At 45.2% G+C, this 16,221-nt stretch overlaps 1 protein-coding gene across 5 annotated transcripts in view; it reads right to left on the bottom strand.

The window, feature by feature from the left end:
• Positions 1 to 16,221, bottom strand: part of LOC144934189 (tolloid-like protein 2) — a 172,870-nt gene that overhangs the window by 20,196 nt on the left and 136,453 nt on the right. For all 5 annotated transcript variants that reach the window (XM_078859758.1, XM_078859756.1, XM_078859757.1 and 2 more), the window contains 2 exons: positions 14,231 to 14,333; positions 2,997 to 3,113 (listed from right to left, as the gene is read on the bottom strand). In XM_078859758.1, the coding sequence (XP_078715884.1) occupies positions 2,997 to 3,113; positions 14,231 to 14,333 (220 nt within the window). The remainder of the gene's footprint in view (positions 1 to 2,996; positions 3,114 to 14,230; positions 14,334 to 16,221) is intronic.

A 16,221-nucleotide genomic window follows, 5' to 3' on the forward strand; every position in this document is an offset into this window, starting at 1 on the left:
TTCTTTTTTGATCATGGTATAAATACCCGTGAAGCTGCGTTGGCAGATGAAAGTACAATATATGTGGAAGAGTTATGACGAATGACACCTGCAGGTTAAGCTGCCACGAGGTGTTACAAAAACATTTCCAGTAGCCAAAGCAAAAGGCCATCTCCAGAATGCGAAGAAAACACTGCTCGAGATCTTGGTCATATTTTTCCAAATGTGTGCTTTGGCGATAAAGCGTGCATGCGACGTTATCCTTTGGAGTGTTCGCAGGTAGTTAGCAGTACAGTACTTGCGCATATGATTTCAAGGGATGGCTGGTCTGCCCACAGAATTGTGAACACAAGGTGTGAGAAATGCCTGCTCTCTACTGCTCGTTAGCAGCTATCAAAATATGCTACGTAGTACTAAAAAAAATTTACACCACAAAGTTCAAATTTAAAATACACTTTGTGGAGTGCTTGTGCAGCCAAAGTAAAGCACATTTTCCTTCACATCACCATGTCGTTAAATAGACTGAACAAACCATAATAACATGTTGAACAGGATTGTTTAATTGTTAAAAGAAAATAGCATTTAGTCCATCAGCCCGATTTTTTTTCCAGTTTAACATTTCCCAGCTGTATTTATTTACATATGGAAAACTTTAAGTAGTTTTGACTTCATTGAGTCTCTTCAGCATCATATGCCCTGATACTGTGTTTATTTAACCGTTTTACCTCGAAAATCTATTGAGATGGAACATCTCACTTGCAAGGATGTCCAGGCTAAATGACAGAGTTACACACACAACGTGCATCCCTGGCATTTAGCCTTCTCTGTATTCATAATAAAATCGTTACATCCATTTTTTATTTAAAGCGTTCGTGACTGCAGGGATTCATATTCTTGGTTCTTTCGGTAAAGTCACGTAGAAGGGAAATAATAAAATAATAGAAATATAAAAATAATGATTTTTAGTATTTTTTATTATTTCCCTTCTACGTGACTTTACCGAAAGAACCAAGAATACATTACATTCCTGTTAAGGCAATGCAAAACTAATATATTTTGGGCCCAACATCATGGGGAGATTCTGTCTGTAACATCAGGATAGCCAGGCGATGTTAAATTATGAGGCCACACATCACTGATGAGAGTCTTTAGGACTGAATCCAATCCAGGGTTGCATGGTTGAAGCAACATTTTACTGGGAAATGTTAATTGGGATAGGTCAATGCATTAGGTCTACAAAGCAAACTCCTCATCTACTCTTACTTCATGTAAATAATTTTCTTAAATAGAAAACACACTCTGTAAGCATGTCTTACAGGTGGACATTTCTTGATTTTAAATCAATTAAATAATCTTCCTTTAATCGATGTGACTAAGAAAAAACCCATCACACTCAAATTGAGTATACATCTCATCTCGGTTCCTCATTGCGTTAATGTCCAGCCATTTGTGGACATCCTACAGGAAGTAATGCGTGTGCTTATTTAATTACGCCTTACATCGAATGCGAGCGGTGCACTTTTAAAAGATGCACCACCTGCTTGCGCCTGGTGCAACTCAAAAACATTCACTGTCGATATTTTTAGAACTAATTATTCTAAGTTAACAGAATACATGACACGCGATTTTAAAAAGGCTAGCATTACAGTTTTAAATTCCTTTTAAGAGTCGGCAATAATTATATTGATGCCATTTAAATGTTTTTTTACAATGCAATAAAAATATGGTCGTGCCTTTTTTTACAGAGCCACTTGATATTAAACGCAGGCACGATCCAAACCAAGCATGGGTCATCTCCAATTCCTTCATTAAAATGTGCGCCCTTCCCTTACTCCCTGGCTCCGAATTCACGTAAAATACATTCGCTGCATAAAACTACCCCCGCTTATTCTAAAGAGCGTACCATCGGACGGCACAAATAGAGATGCAAATACAAACCGTGCGGTTTGTAGAAAATTGTGATTAAAATACTATACAATCGAAACTCGAAATTTACACAGAATCTCTCGCTTGCATTGATCCTGCCAACACAGCCGTACAGCATCACAACCGGATTCAGTGCAAGCATCACCCGGAAAAAACAAGCTGACTCTACGGGGCAGCTAAACGTCGTGGTTAATAGGCGACAGGTATCTGACGAGTGGCCATACGCGCCTGCATCTTTATGTTATTTTTTCCTAGTTTTATATTTTACATTAATACAGTTTACATATTGTTGTCAGGTTTGATTAGTTTTATATTTTACATTAATACAGTTTACATATTTTCGAAAGCGCCCATCATCAGGCATTGGCAGATTTTGCTGGACAACTGCAATGTTTGTGGAAACAGAGAATTGCATTTGATTTGATTGGCAAACACACTTACATCCAATCAAACCTGACAGCAGACAGGTATGATATTTACAGCACCAATTATGTACTTTATTTTACAAACATTGCATTTATATGCCTGGCGTGATTTTATTATTTTAGGCAAAACGCACATCTTGTGGGTATACTTATGTCCGTGGACAAAGATCCTACGTTATTCGTTGCAGACTCTAGGAGCAGGTGCTGTTGGCAAGCACTACGCCAAAGCTGGTTTGGTACACAAAGGGGTGGTGTGTTGCCAGTAGCCGAGTGCCGATCCTGACACCCTGCACTAGATACTCACTTAAGGATGATTCGAGTTAAAACGGACCTAGGCCAGCTTCAGATATCACTTAGTTTAATTTATTTGCCACTAGTGATGTGAATCACAGCCAGGAAATGAACACATTCCACCGGGATCTTAGCAAGCTGCACAAATCACCAACTCTACCCCCACCAAACTCATGCACGTATTGCTTTCACGTTATAAAGTTGCGCTCTACGTATACGCCACACGCAGGCTATTTTACTGGCTTCACCACCGACCGTGCACCGCACGGGGCTTCCGCGGAGATGCGCGCGGGCATCGCTATCTGTCATACTGGTAGCGCTCGTGCGGCACGGCGGAGGGCTTAGACTCGACTGCCGCGGGGCCGCCCGTCCCACCTTCGTACGCGGCCGAGAAGCCGCGTCCCACCCAGTTGCTGCTGCTGCGGAACTCAATCCACATCCACGAGCTGGTGGAGATGAGCGGCTCGGGGAGCTTGTCCCCGCACACGCGGCCTGCGCGCACCGGCACACGGGGGTGACGGGAGACACGGGGGTAGGGGAGGGGTAAGAGGGAGGGGAGGAAGGAGGCATAAGGGGACAGGCAGGACGGCTCACGAAACCGTCAGGCCATCATTTCTGAAGATCCCTTGTGTCTGACCAGCGAGACACAAGTCGGAGCTGTGACGAATTCAACGGAGGCTTTCCATGTTCAAATGAGCATCAACTGGTGGGTTATATGTTGGTGTTTGTCGAACAAAATTAATGTGAAACTTCAACATTGAGAACTGGCACATGGTAAACACCGCTGTAAATAATTATAGCACTGTATTGTTTTCACCCTTTAATATTTCGACCTTTATCCCGTATGCTCCCCTTCTTGAGGCTGCGCAGCATAGGATTTAGATTTAGGAGACAGACTTTTTGATGTGGTGTATCGAAGGATCTAAAGCATCGCCATTTGTTTAAGATTTATAGCACTGGCATTTCCCCCCACGGCGGAGACCATGCGACCTGCAGAGGCTGCAGTGCAGGAGATTCAAGATCTGGTTCGCTTGCTTTCCGTACTGGACCTGAAGTAACCCAGATGCCCCCCCACCCTTCCCCCCACTACACCACAGCCTGAATAACACCAGGTTGTACCGTGACCTGAGATACGTGCACGAGGCCAAAACGTTAACCAGTGCATTTGAATGCCGGGCACGTTGACCCAGATCCGCTCTCTTCAAAGCCAACCCTGGCATTGGCCGAGGCCTTTGCCTAAACTCAATGCATAACACATAGCAGGGAAAGGGTCCGGGAGTGAGAAAACCGCCACGTCTATATATCCATATTCAACTCAACTGTGGTGGTGGTGGACATGTTTTAACGAGTGCATTTCAGCCCATCTTCCCCCTGGGATCGTTAATTGTTGGTATTCATTTTAATGGTCATCCTCTAAATTGTATGCATGCAAGTATGTTGAACTTCGTTCGCACCGTACAGAGCCAACCGCGCTAATATGAAGTGTGGGAGGGAAGGACTAAACACAAAAAACGGTTATGAAGAGATGAGTTTTCAAGCTGGAATTGACTCGCACCCACCATAGTCACGTGGAATTCCCAACACTGGCTCAGGGCTGTAAAAAGGAGATGGCCCCAAGCGCACACCGGCAGTGCGTGTTGTTGCGTTCTATTCCTGGCCGTGCACATCCATGGCAAGTGGATTCTGAACGAATCCTGGCCCCTCACCTCGGTTGCCTGGGCCCTCAAACGATGACCTGGCATGGTGGGTGAACCATCAGCACCGCACAGGTGGCTGTGCTCACTCTGAACAACACTTGCCCCTGCACTCTCCAAGGCTCAGTGGGAGAGCTCCGTCTCTGGGGTGTGTATTCGTATGCTTGTATTGAGATGGGGGGGAGGTGGTGGTACCGAAGTGGTGCAGATGACTGCACCACCGATAACAAAAAAAAGTGCAATCACAGCTGTGCCACCGGCTAAGCTCCCGCACAAGGATCTCCCAACCCGCCATGAGGCGGTGCTCCTTCGCGCAGTTGAACGAGAGGCTTCCCGCACACTCCCGTGTCTGGGTTTTAACGCCGAATGTGGACCGACCCACGACAGCCAACATTCCGGTCGAAAGAGGACCCATGGAAACCGTGATTGCGAAGTGACCCAGCAAAGCCGCCCGCAGCTTCCCGGTGGGACCGTGGCATCGCAATAAGTAGGGCGGGTAACACTCCCGTCCTGCTAATGCCGAGGTCGTTTCTCAAGCCGGCCGTAAACCTTTGTTGCGCTCGCTGGCCGATGTTCGGAACGTTAGGAGAGCACTGGCCATGTTAACTGGGTGGCTGATCGCCTACCAGCAATGGCCCTGTTATTTACGCCTATCTCTTTTCACACTTTAGAGAAAAACAAAGGAAAGGCATCAGCCCCATAGGGTGTACGTGTCTAAAGGGGGGGGGGGGGGGGGGCTTGTGATGACTTGGAGCAGAGGGTAGGGGAATCTGTGTTTAAAGGCTATAGACTCATGACAATCCACTGTCCGTCATTGGTCATACTTCACCGGTTCAGATATCACTCACCACTGGTGTTTAGCCATGCCTGGGAATCAAGGTTATGTCACCAGTTTTGGCAGAGTATTGTGCAAACCGCTACATTACCACTCCCCACAAAATTTGACAATTATCCGCAAAAAAAAGTGCAAATTGTATCTCTCTGTAGCGATGTGGGAACGCTTGCAGGCGGAGCTACGCATGTAACTGGATTTCACCAGGTTAAAGGAGTCTAGATTAAATACCAAGAGTTATATTTGAGTTTGCATTGCGCAGGTGCTCGTGAGCTGTATGGTTCAGCAGAGGTTATTACTTTTGCAAAAAAAAAATTTCACCCACATGTCTGCTTAGTTGTTACGATACATTGAGGAACTCCTCAGCCCATGCCAAGCTTTGTTGAAGAACTGGCAACTTGGGTGGCAACTCTGAAATTATCCTGGCGCAAGGTAAATGAAATCTATATATATAAAATCGCAAATCTGTCTGTCTGTCTGTGTGTCTGTGTGTCGCCGGACCATACGCAGTTTCATTGGACGGCGGTTGCCCCTGGCAACGGGTAGCGACGCATTCGCTGCGGGGTGGACGGCATTTTTAATTCCCGTTAAAAATATGCGCACGCATTAACACGCGACTCTGAGGTAAATTCATCAAAGTTTCACGTCCTCTTCACTCCCCTCCCACCCCAATGTGTGCAATTACTATTATAGGGTCGGTAGATAATAAAATTATAGCGATTAGACAGTATTATTGTAGCGCGGGGGGGGGGGGGGAACGGCACCCGTACCCAGCCTCAGCCGGGTGGGCAATTTAGGCGAGGCCGGAGGCTCTGCACGGTACTAGGCCTCGACACCCACCACGCGACTCTGAGGTAAATTCATCAAAGTTTCACGTCCTCTTCACTACCCCCCCCCCCACCACAATGTGTGCAATTACTATTATAGGGTCGGTAGATAATAAAATTATAGCGATTACACAGTATTATTGTAGCGCGGGGGGGGGGGGTAACGGCCCCTGTACCCAGCCTCAGCCGGGTGGGCAATCTAGGCGAGGCCGGAGGCTCTGCACGGTACTAGGCCTCGACACCCCACCCGTGTCAAGTGACGACTTTGTGGTATAAACTCGATATACCCGGCGTTGCCCGGGGTGAAAATACATTTAAAATCTTCTGAAAACTTTAAAACATTACATACCAATGAAAATACAACTGTGTAATTACTTTTAAACCCGACGCGCCAAGAATCGATTCTCTGATTCGCGCAAAGGAATCGAAGGTTGTAGATTCCTTTAGATTCGGACGATTCCCGTTTACTATAAGTTGGTTAAAGTCGATATAAACTGCTACGAACGGGAAATATTCGGCGTTGACCGGGGCAAAAATGTAATTAAAAACTCCTGAAAACATTAAAACATAACATACCAATGAAAATGAAACTCTATCATTCAAAATGTAAACCCCCAACATGCCAGGAATCGATTCTTTGAATCGCACAAAGGACTAATCGAAGGTTGTAAATTACTTTAGGATCGCGCTTCCTGTTAAATATAAGTTCGTTATAGAGTTGATATAAACTGCTACGAATGGGAAATATCCGGCGTTGACTGGGGCAAAAATATAATGGTGAGGGCGGTTGTGAGTGGCGATTGTGAGTGGTGATTAGTGAGTGATCAGGGGAGGTTGAGTGGTGAGGGTGAGTGGTGAGGGTGAGTGGTGAGGGTGAATGGTGAGGGTGAGTGGTGAGTGGTGAGTGTTGAGGGTGAGTGGTGAGTGGTGATTGGTGAGGGTGTGATTGGTGAGGATGAGTGGTGAGGGAGAGTGGTGAGGGAGAGTGGTGAGGGTGAATGGTGAGGGTGAGTGGTGAGTGGTGAGGGTGAGTGTTGAGGGTGAGTGGTGATTGGTGAGGGTGTGATTGGTGAGGGAGAGTGGTGAGGGAGAGTGGTGAGGGAGAGTGGTGAGGGTGAATGGTGAGGGTGAGTGGTGATTGGTGAGGGTGTGATTGGTGAGGATGAGTGGTGAGGGAGAGTGGTGAGGGAGAGTGGTGAGGGTGAGTGGTGAGGGTGAGTGGTGAGTGGTGAGGGTGAGTGTTGAGGGTGAGTGGTGAGTGGTGATTGGTGAGGGTGTGATTGGTGAAGATGAGTGGTGAGGGAGAGTGGTGAGGGAGAGTGGTGAGGGTGAATGGTGAGGGTGAGTGGTGAGTGGTGAGGGTGAGTGTTGAGGGTGAGTGGTGAGTGGTGATTGGTGAGGGTGTGATTGGTGAGGGAGTGGTGAGGGAGAGTGGTGAGGGTGAATGGTGAGGGTGAGTGGTGATTGGTGAGGGTGTGATTGGTGAGGATGAGTGGTGAGGGAGAGTGGTGAGGGAGAGTGGTGAGGGTGAGTGTGTGTATATATGTAAGGTTATTAAGAAATATATTTTTCACCCGGGCAACGCCGGGTACTTATGCTAGTAAAAGTATAACAATGTAATCTACGCTTTGATACCCATGTCTTGGCTCTTGCTAACAATGCGCGCCCTTCGCTTCATGGAGTGCACAATCCACACAGCCAGCAACTTTGTATTGCCCGTGTGTGGTGGTGCATGCCTCATTTCTAAGACATGGTAGCTTGATTGGTGACTCACGCAAGAATGAAAACCATGGATTGCCTGTGCTAGCAACAGCTGTGACGTGCGTAACAAATCCACCTGCTGGGCAACGGCCTTAATACCAAGATTCCTATAGAGGGCGGTACAGCAAGTAGGTTCATAGTATTCCTGTGTGGAGATTCTTCCCTTGTAAACTACGTGTAGGTTTCACTGGGCACTCACATTTCTTTCCAGATGTGAAAATACTCAACGAGGCATTGGCCACACATACCACCCAGGACCATCCTGAGTAAAGGACTTTTGCTGTAAAATATAATTTTAAAAAACAATGAATTGTACCATTTTCACTTGATTACCGTTGATTCTTGCAACAATAATTATTGTAACTATTGCTAGACCCTGCTCAAAAAACGTATGGACGTGTTTCATGAAAAAAAATAAAAACGAGGCGCTAGCCGGAACACACGTCCAGGTGACTCGATGACTAAAATTTAAACCAAACACACCGATGGAATGTTTGGTTATAAGATCACAGCCATGTGAAATTCCCGACTGCCAAGAATTTTCTTCCACAACCGTTTAAACATAGAGTTTTTTTTTTTGCTTGAAATATGCTCCCCAATGCATCCCCGGTAACCTAAATGTTTGCTTTCAAAGTTTTTGGCACTTAAACGTATCGGACCAGTACGACATTAAATATTAGAGTGCAATTGAATTGTATTGGAAAGCGCCGTTGAATTAAATTCGCACCATTAAATTATTTGGATTTGTTCTTCATTTATTTTATTTGCCAGGATTTAAAAATGTCCACTGACTTGGAGCGTGTACAAGCATGATTGCTCACTTGTTGCTATTATTAAAGACAGTGAGTGTCTGCACGTGGATCTTCCTCGACTGAGAAATTATCAAAACCACCTCAAAGGCTATAACATTCCATCTACATGGTCTGAAGGCAAAATGACTCGTTGTAAATAGTACCCACTTAACACGTAACATCCACAATGTTACCATTCAGTGTGTTTATTACTGAACCACTCGACATGGGGCCAACGATTTTAATCCTACAGCCACCAAATAATCTCAACAGAGAGCTACAGCTACAGCATGCCCATCCACTTACCTGCAACCAACTGTAAGTATGGTGAAAATTCATGGACTGCATTGACAGCAGCTTACACGAAAGAACTGCACCAATGTTTTCACTAATGCTGACATAAACAATAATGTAATAGGCGAACATATTTCCGCGTGTTCCAGGGCAGCGTTTGTGTGTGTTAAGATTAAGTTAGTTAGGAGTGTTTTCATTTTGTTTGTAAAACGATAAGATATAGAGGCTGTTGCAGGCAACCTCCTTTGGCGCCACGACACTTTACCATCAGTTCCTTCTGCTCGATCGCACAGCTGTTGTACGCCAACACCCAACCTCTAAAGGTCTGCTTATACAGTCTCCCACCATCTGGCTTCGGGCCGTCCCCTTGGTCACAGTTTTGATTTTTGCCTGCAAAAAAAATGTTCCTGCAATAACTGTGCCTATGCAGCTATACATTCCAGGCAGCACGTGACCGCACTGTAGTCAATAAATAATCCTTGTCATATGTACTGACATTGAGACGTGGATCACGTGAGCAGAAGGAAGGTTGTCCTAATATACACAATAAAAGATCCCACACCTAATGGGAAAACACATGCAGATATGTTTCTCAGCTGGAAATTATTGGGAACGCCCAGCCAGCAGCCTGGCAACCATAAGCGCTAAGTCCCACACGAGCCGCAACAAAGTCTTATCCTCGGCACCAAGCACTGGCTTGCCTAGCTCCTCCATTCCACGTACGCACATCCGAGCCAAACGGAATGCGACCCATACCAGCCTGCCGCCGTTTTCTCAGGCACAACTTTCAGGTGATTGATTTACTCTGCGAGATGAGGTGGGGGGGGGTCACGGATGAGCTGATAGGAGGCCCCACACAGTTTTAGCTGCTAGTCTCCTGCATGTGAGCCTGTGTCTAATATTGTCCCTCTTTCAAAAAGGCACCACAATTCAGTTTGCAACCAAAACACAGCATCGTCTCTATGCAGTTAGGTTATCCGTGGGCTGCACAATCGACGCTGATCACATCTGTCAAGTTTTCTTGTCATGCTCTCTTCTGAATTTACAAGTTTATTTTTCTCTCCCGCCAAGAAATCTCCACCAAGCTTGATGTTAAAATTACCCACGACTAAACATTTCACAATCTAATAAAGTGGCATGGTGAGAGAAATGTTGCAACTTCAAATCCTTCATCGGCCATCATTTCAGCCAATCGTCTCTCTTAGGTCAATAAAATTAGTACTACTTTGTGCAAAGCAATGTCTGTAGTTATCTGTAGAGACTGGTCCCTTACATAGGAATGTGGAATTTGCATCAGGCTCAAGATAAGTTCCACTTGATGTAGATTTCAGTTTGGGGACATAAGGACATTTATGTGTTTAAACGACACCGTGAATGCACAAACTGTACACATATAAGTTTTCCATAATTTTATTCGTAAAAGTGATAACGTGTCCCAATTGGTTGTTACCAAATTTGAAAAAAGAGTATTGAATTCATGAATATTCGATGCCTCCTCTGATACGTTTTCCTTTGTAGAATAGAGCCCAAAACTCTCACAGTGTCCCAATGGGTAAAAATGTGCATTTTATCAATATAAAAAAAATAGCCGTGATCAAAAATAGAAATATAAACAACCCATGCATGTAACACAGAAACATTAATCATGGGACCCCCCTTTCCAAGATCAAAATATAAGAATAGGTTTTACCCTTTTTTGCAATAAAACAGGTGTTAAGATATTAAAACACCAAACTGCAACCTTTTGCAAGGAATCATGTCTGCATTAACCACATATACTTGTGGTGAACATGCAAACAATCCTGTCAAGGTGGATCCCATGATGTGGCTGCTCACCCCGAGCTCTCAATGTCCTAATCGTGGCATTGTCTTTGTGCTGTTCGCCTTTTGGCGTCCTCTGGCCTAACACCGTTTGAGACGAGGCTCTAAAGAAAGCTGTCTCTAGTGTGGACCAACCAGTTTCGAAAACAATGCATATAGTATTACTCTTTGGTTCTTTCGGTACAGTCACGTAGAAAGAAAATAAATTAAATAATAGAATACGACGTTTCGATTGCAACACAAGCAGTCGTCATCAGGTAGACCTAAATTTGAGAAAGACAAAACACAGACACGGAGACACACAGACAGACACACAAGCAGTTGTGTGTCTCTCTCTGTGTGTCTGTGTTGTCTGTATCTGCTTGTGTGTCAGTCTGTGTGTCTCCGTGTCTGTGCTTTGTCTCTCTCTCAAATTTTGTTCTACTTGATGACGACTGCTTGTGTTGCAATCGAAACGTCGTATTCTATTATTATTTTATATCTACGTGACTTTACCGAAATAACCAAAGAGTAATTCCTGCAGTCACGAAAGCTTCAAATCAAGTTGACAATGCATATGATATCAAAGCATGTTTTTTTTGGTTTGCATGTTCACCCCAAGTATCTGTGGTTCATGCAGACAATATTCCTTGCAATAGGTTGCAGTTTGGTGTTTTAAAATCTTAACACCTGTTTTATTGCCAGAAAGGGTAAAACCTATTCTTATATAGAAACATTAATTCCATATTAAAAGCAAAATATTTATATTGGCCCTCATTTGTGAAGGAACGCTTCTATTGGCCTCAAAAATGCGTCTTCTTCGTTCGGATACTTGGCCAGTTTCCTATCACTGAATGTTGCTAAATCTACATAAGGAGCTCAACTAAAGATTGGCGTATCTACTCCATTCGTGAGATTAAAAGACACTAAACAAATAACTCCGAGACAAAGATTCCTCATCCTGGCTTATCGACCGTCAAGAAAGGTAGCCGGCATTGAACACGACTTGATGGTGTGGCCATCACCTCTTCAGACTGCCTCTTTGTCAACCCAAGGCTAATGTTTACGTACATTCAACAGGTACCGATATAAGGTTGAGTTTCTTAAAATACTTAATATGGGGGGGGGGGGGGGGGGGAAATCCCTTGAGATGGAACGTATCATTTGCAAGGGTGGCCAGGGGTAAGAGAGGAGATTACCTATGGCAGGCCTAATAAAAAAAAGACTGAAATGACACTCAACATTGATGTTGCACATGGCCGGGAATTCAACCCAGGTGATTTGAATCACAGCAGTACGGTGCTACCCACCGCCTCCCACCTATCCCCACTTGCAAACACGCGTACGCACACGTGCACACATGCACAAAGACAAAGATCCCCCGCATAGCCTTAACAGACTGTTGGGGCAAGTGCTGTTAGCGAGCACCTATGAAGGCCGGCACGGCACACGAGGGGGTGGGTGGCCAACACCACGCCCGGCCGCCTTTGTCTCCCCAGTGACGATGTTTACACACCGCATCAGGTACTCATTTGAGGCTGAGTCGACCTAGGGGAGGCCCAGGACCATTTCAGATAATCGTCACTGGTGTTGGCCGTGAGCGGGAATCGAACCCGGGTCGCCAGGTTCGTAGCGCAGCGCGCTAACCGCTAAACTACCACGCACACACACGCGCGCACACACTGGGTGTCTGCCTGCCTCACCTTAAATTTGCTCACACATTGTGACACCACTAAATACACCGACGCCAACATTTGTTAAGCGTGTCGCACACACCGCTCAACAAATGAAGCTCAGTGTGAGCATCAATCAGCAGCTTTTTCCAATAACCGTAATGCCGGTAACCAAACAGGCTTAGAGCTACTCGCGTTGCCATGCGCTGCATGTGATCCGTGGTGTAATTTAGATACTTTGCGTATTGGTTGCATGTGTGACCCCTGCTCCGCCAAAACAATGGACGCAATTCCACACATCAGGACCCTGCAAATCAGCACGTTAATAACGTCTACAGGGCGGCACGTCACAGCCAGTGAGACTAACACTTTACAGAAAAGCTAATGTTAGAAGCCAGTGGGGTCTGTCTGCTAAGGCTGACGGAATGGCGTGTACGAACACTCATCATCACGGCTCCACAAACATGCAGAGGCAGAGTTTAGGTGGCGAGACCTGGTTGCGTTAATGTGAAGTCCATTTCCACGGATTCTGTCAATGCATTCGCCTTACGGATCTTCATTACGAGTCTTCATTCCGCGTCTTCCTTCGAGTGCTCAAGAGCTCATTTGAGTGGGAACGGCGAGGCACTTGTTTCCCTCTCTCTCTCTCTCTCCTTTCATGTGCATGATCTGATCCAGACTCTTTAAATGAGCGTGTGGACCGAATGAGTGGTGAGCTGGACATTGGAGCCAGGTCAGTGTTCTGGTCTTGAATGCGTTTAAGATTATATTTAGCACTTCAACTGATTGTTGAAGTTGTCAATACCTACCTAGGTATTTCTAACAATGTACCAAACACAAAATAGAGCTTTGCTTACTTACAAAAAAATGCGAGTGTGCAAAGGCCTGCAATTCAATTGGTTTCAGTGCCTTTATAGAAAAGTAATACGAATGGAATTGATTACGATTAAAAACACAAACTTGAATTAAGAGGAGCCAGCTTAGGGTATAGTCAAGGCCACACATATACAGGCAACGGTCCTGTGTATGTGCTGGGCTATACACTTGCTTGCTCAGTGCAGAGCCTACACCTGGCTGCCTAGGGTCATCGCTGCTCCACGCACTGGCCGTGCATTGCGACAGGTAAACTACGCCCTCCCTTCGTGAATCAACATTGGAATCCGGCCAAGTTTTTCACACACTTGGCATCGGCAATGCGTTTTCATGGCGATTGCACGAGGCCGAACAGGCCCCACGGACCCTGCTTCCTTGCATTGAACACCATGCCCAGCTAAGAATGGAATTGCAATTCCTGAATAGTAAAAATCGACCAGTTCTAGATATAATCCTGCAAAATAGTTAAAATCTAATTATTTTAGGTTTAATTTTAAAATTCCCAAAACCTTTTCAGGACTCGTCATGAAGTGAAATGACCGCTATTACACCAGACCTGGCTTACAATGTGACAGGGGGATACATATGGAGCATGTGGCTCATGAAAGTGTAATGCGATATCGTATATGCATTTTCGCACACCACAAAGACAAAGATCTCCCAGTATAGCCTTAACAGACTGTTGGGGAAAGTTATTTAGGCGCGCACCTATGACTGGAATGGCACACGAGGGGGTGGCTGGACAGCATCATGCCTGAACGCCTTTGTCTCCCGAGTGGCAATGTTTTTACGCCTGGCACTAGGTATTCAATTGAGGCTGAGTCGACCTAGGGCAGGCCCATGACCGGTTCAGATAATATAATCGCTACTGGTGTTGGCCGTGAGCGGGAATCGAACTCCTGTCGCCAGGTTCGTAGCGCAGGTGCTCGCTAACAGCACTTGACCCAACCACTGCGCCACTGCTCCCCACATGGCAAATCATCTCCCAAACATGACCCTCAGTGGCCAGACCCTGAGCTCGAACAGGGTTCATCTGTAAGTGCAGCACAAGTGCTGTATCTTACCCAGCAACGGGGCCTTTCTCCAGAAGCCGTCCCTCACTTCGATGTAGTCGTACCAGCAGAGGCGGCTCTTGAACACGTCCAGCGAAGTGAAGTTAAGGGTGATCTGTAAGAAAAGACAATTGAATGCAAGTATTTATATCGCCATGTAATATTCCGCAGGCCCGTGTTGAGGCTAGAGTTGCCACTGGTCCTGGTTTTCCCTGCATCTTCAGAACCCATCAACCTGACTTTGATTGCCAGCCATAGCTTGGTGTGATGGGCCTCGTAGTTATAGTACGTACTGAGCTCCGACTACAACACACGCAATCTTTATGGGCAGAGGTAGGCAAACCTGCAGCTCCGGAGCTGCATGCGGCTCTTTAAGGACTGCTGCTTTGTGAAGTTATTTATTAAGAACTACCACCGTATTCACATTGCACTGCGACTCTTGAAATGGGGGGGGGGGGGGGGTTAACAATTTTTTTTTAAAAGAATGCCTCTTCTTGTCATTTTGGCTGCCGAGGAATCTAGAATAGGAAGATCCTGCGTATAGATGTGTGGCCCAATCCTTTTTAAAGACTCAATGAGGATATTTTTCCCGGTTAAATACATGGCAGCATTATTATTATTATTGGCTGATAGCAAACAAGAGTACGTGTCAGTCTGTAGGTTTAACTTCATTTTATTCGTTGATCACATTTATCTAATTTCCTGGATACTTACAAAGGAGTTCCGTGCTGGTACAGAAACATTCATTTCAATAGCATGCTAATAAAAAAAATCGATTATAGCCTGTAATCCACTGTTATCAATCAGTGTTAAGGGAATATTGTAGTGTTTTAACAGTATTATGGAAAAAAATATTACGTGAATTATAATACAAATTTTGTTTCATCTCACAGTTCCACTGGTATTGTTTCAATCTTACCCAGTACATCTGTGCATTTTTGCATTTGCAACTTTTTACCATATGCGACAGCTATTTAATATACAAATGCTATTTACTATACAAATGTTATTTAATGCGAAACCATCAAGCAAATTGATTCAACAAAACATAATCCGCTGTCTTTTTCTTCAGTATTTGTAATCACTGCCCCGTGTTTCAGATTACGCATTTCTTTTTAAATATATTTGAAAGGTTGAGAACTATTTATGGTGTTGTTTCCGATGCAAATCCAGCGATGACTCTGAGCAGGATTAATCCTGACGACTCAAAAGAATACATTGTCCCCGCGCGATTATCAGCGTGCAAACACCTGCCGTCGATCGTAAACGTCAGCGCACATCTTTCAATAGCACACCCAGCACCAAACGCGTTGTGCCGCTGATATTGGGCGGCTTTTTTATAGCATTTAGCGCTCAAAATATTACTTTTGTTTTTTGGATCGTAATACACGAATTTAAACAAACCATCATTAAATGAGGTTCAACATCTGCTTGGAGAAAATGCCAGCTGCATTTTCCTGTTTAAAACCTTTTTGTAGACGTACAATATTACATTTAGATGCATGGCATTGTTTAGCTCTCCATTGTGTTTTCATGTCTGTAGCTCGTCTTGTTCATTATCCTATTGCACTAATAATCCCGAGGCTATAGAGCCGCCTAAATAAAGATATATATGCACACTGGTACTGCATCGTGCAGTGTTCCATAGGAATCTAATCCGAGGGGCCTCATACTTAATCCCCTATGGGACCAAAGGTCGACCCCACGGTAGACATTGATAAGGGTCACTGGGCTGCCAACAAAGATCCCAGAGAGGAGGAAAGTAAATATGTGGCTGGCGGTGCAAAGCCTGGGTACAGGGGCCAATCGAGAGGGGGCTCTATTACTGCAGCAGTCCGGGGAAATAACCATCTTAGGGGGGGGGGGGGGGGGCTTCCGTGAATTCACGAGCCGGACACACATCATTTAATAAACAAGCCGCCACACAGCGGGCTTGCTCTGCGGGGGATGGTTAACCCAAATAAGATTACCCTACACATTCGAAGCACTGGGATGAACTCTTC

This window comes from Lampetra fluviatilis, chromosome 9, assembly GCF_964198595.1.
Source record: "Lampetra fluviatilis chromosome 9, kcLamFluv1.1, whole genome shotgun sequence".
Taxonomy (NCBI): domain Eukaryota; kingdom Metazoa; phylum Chordata; class Hyperoartia; order Petromyzontiformes; family Petromyzontidae; genus Lampetra; species Lampetra fluviatilis.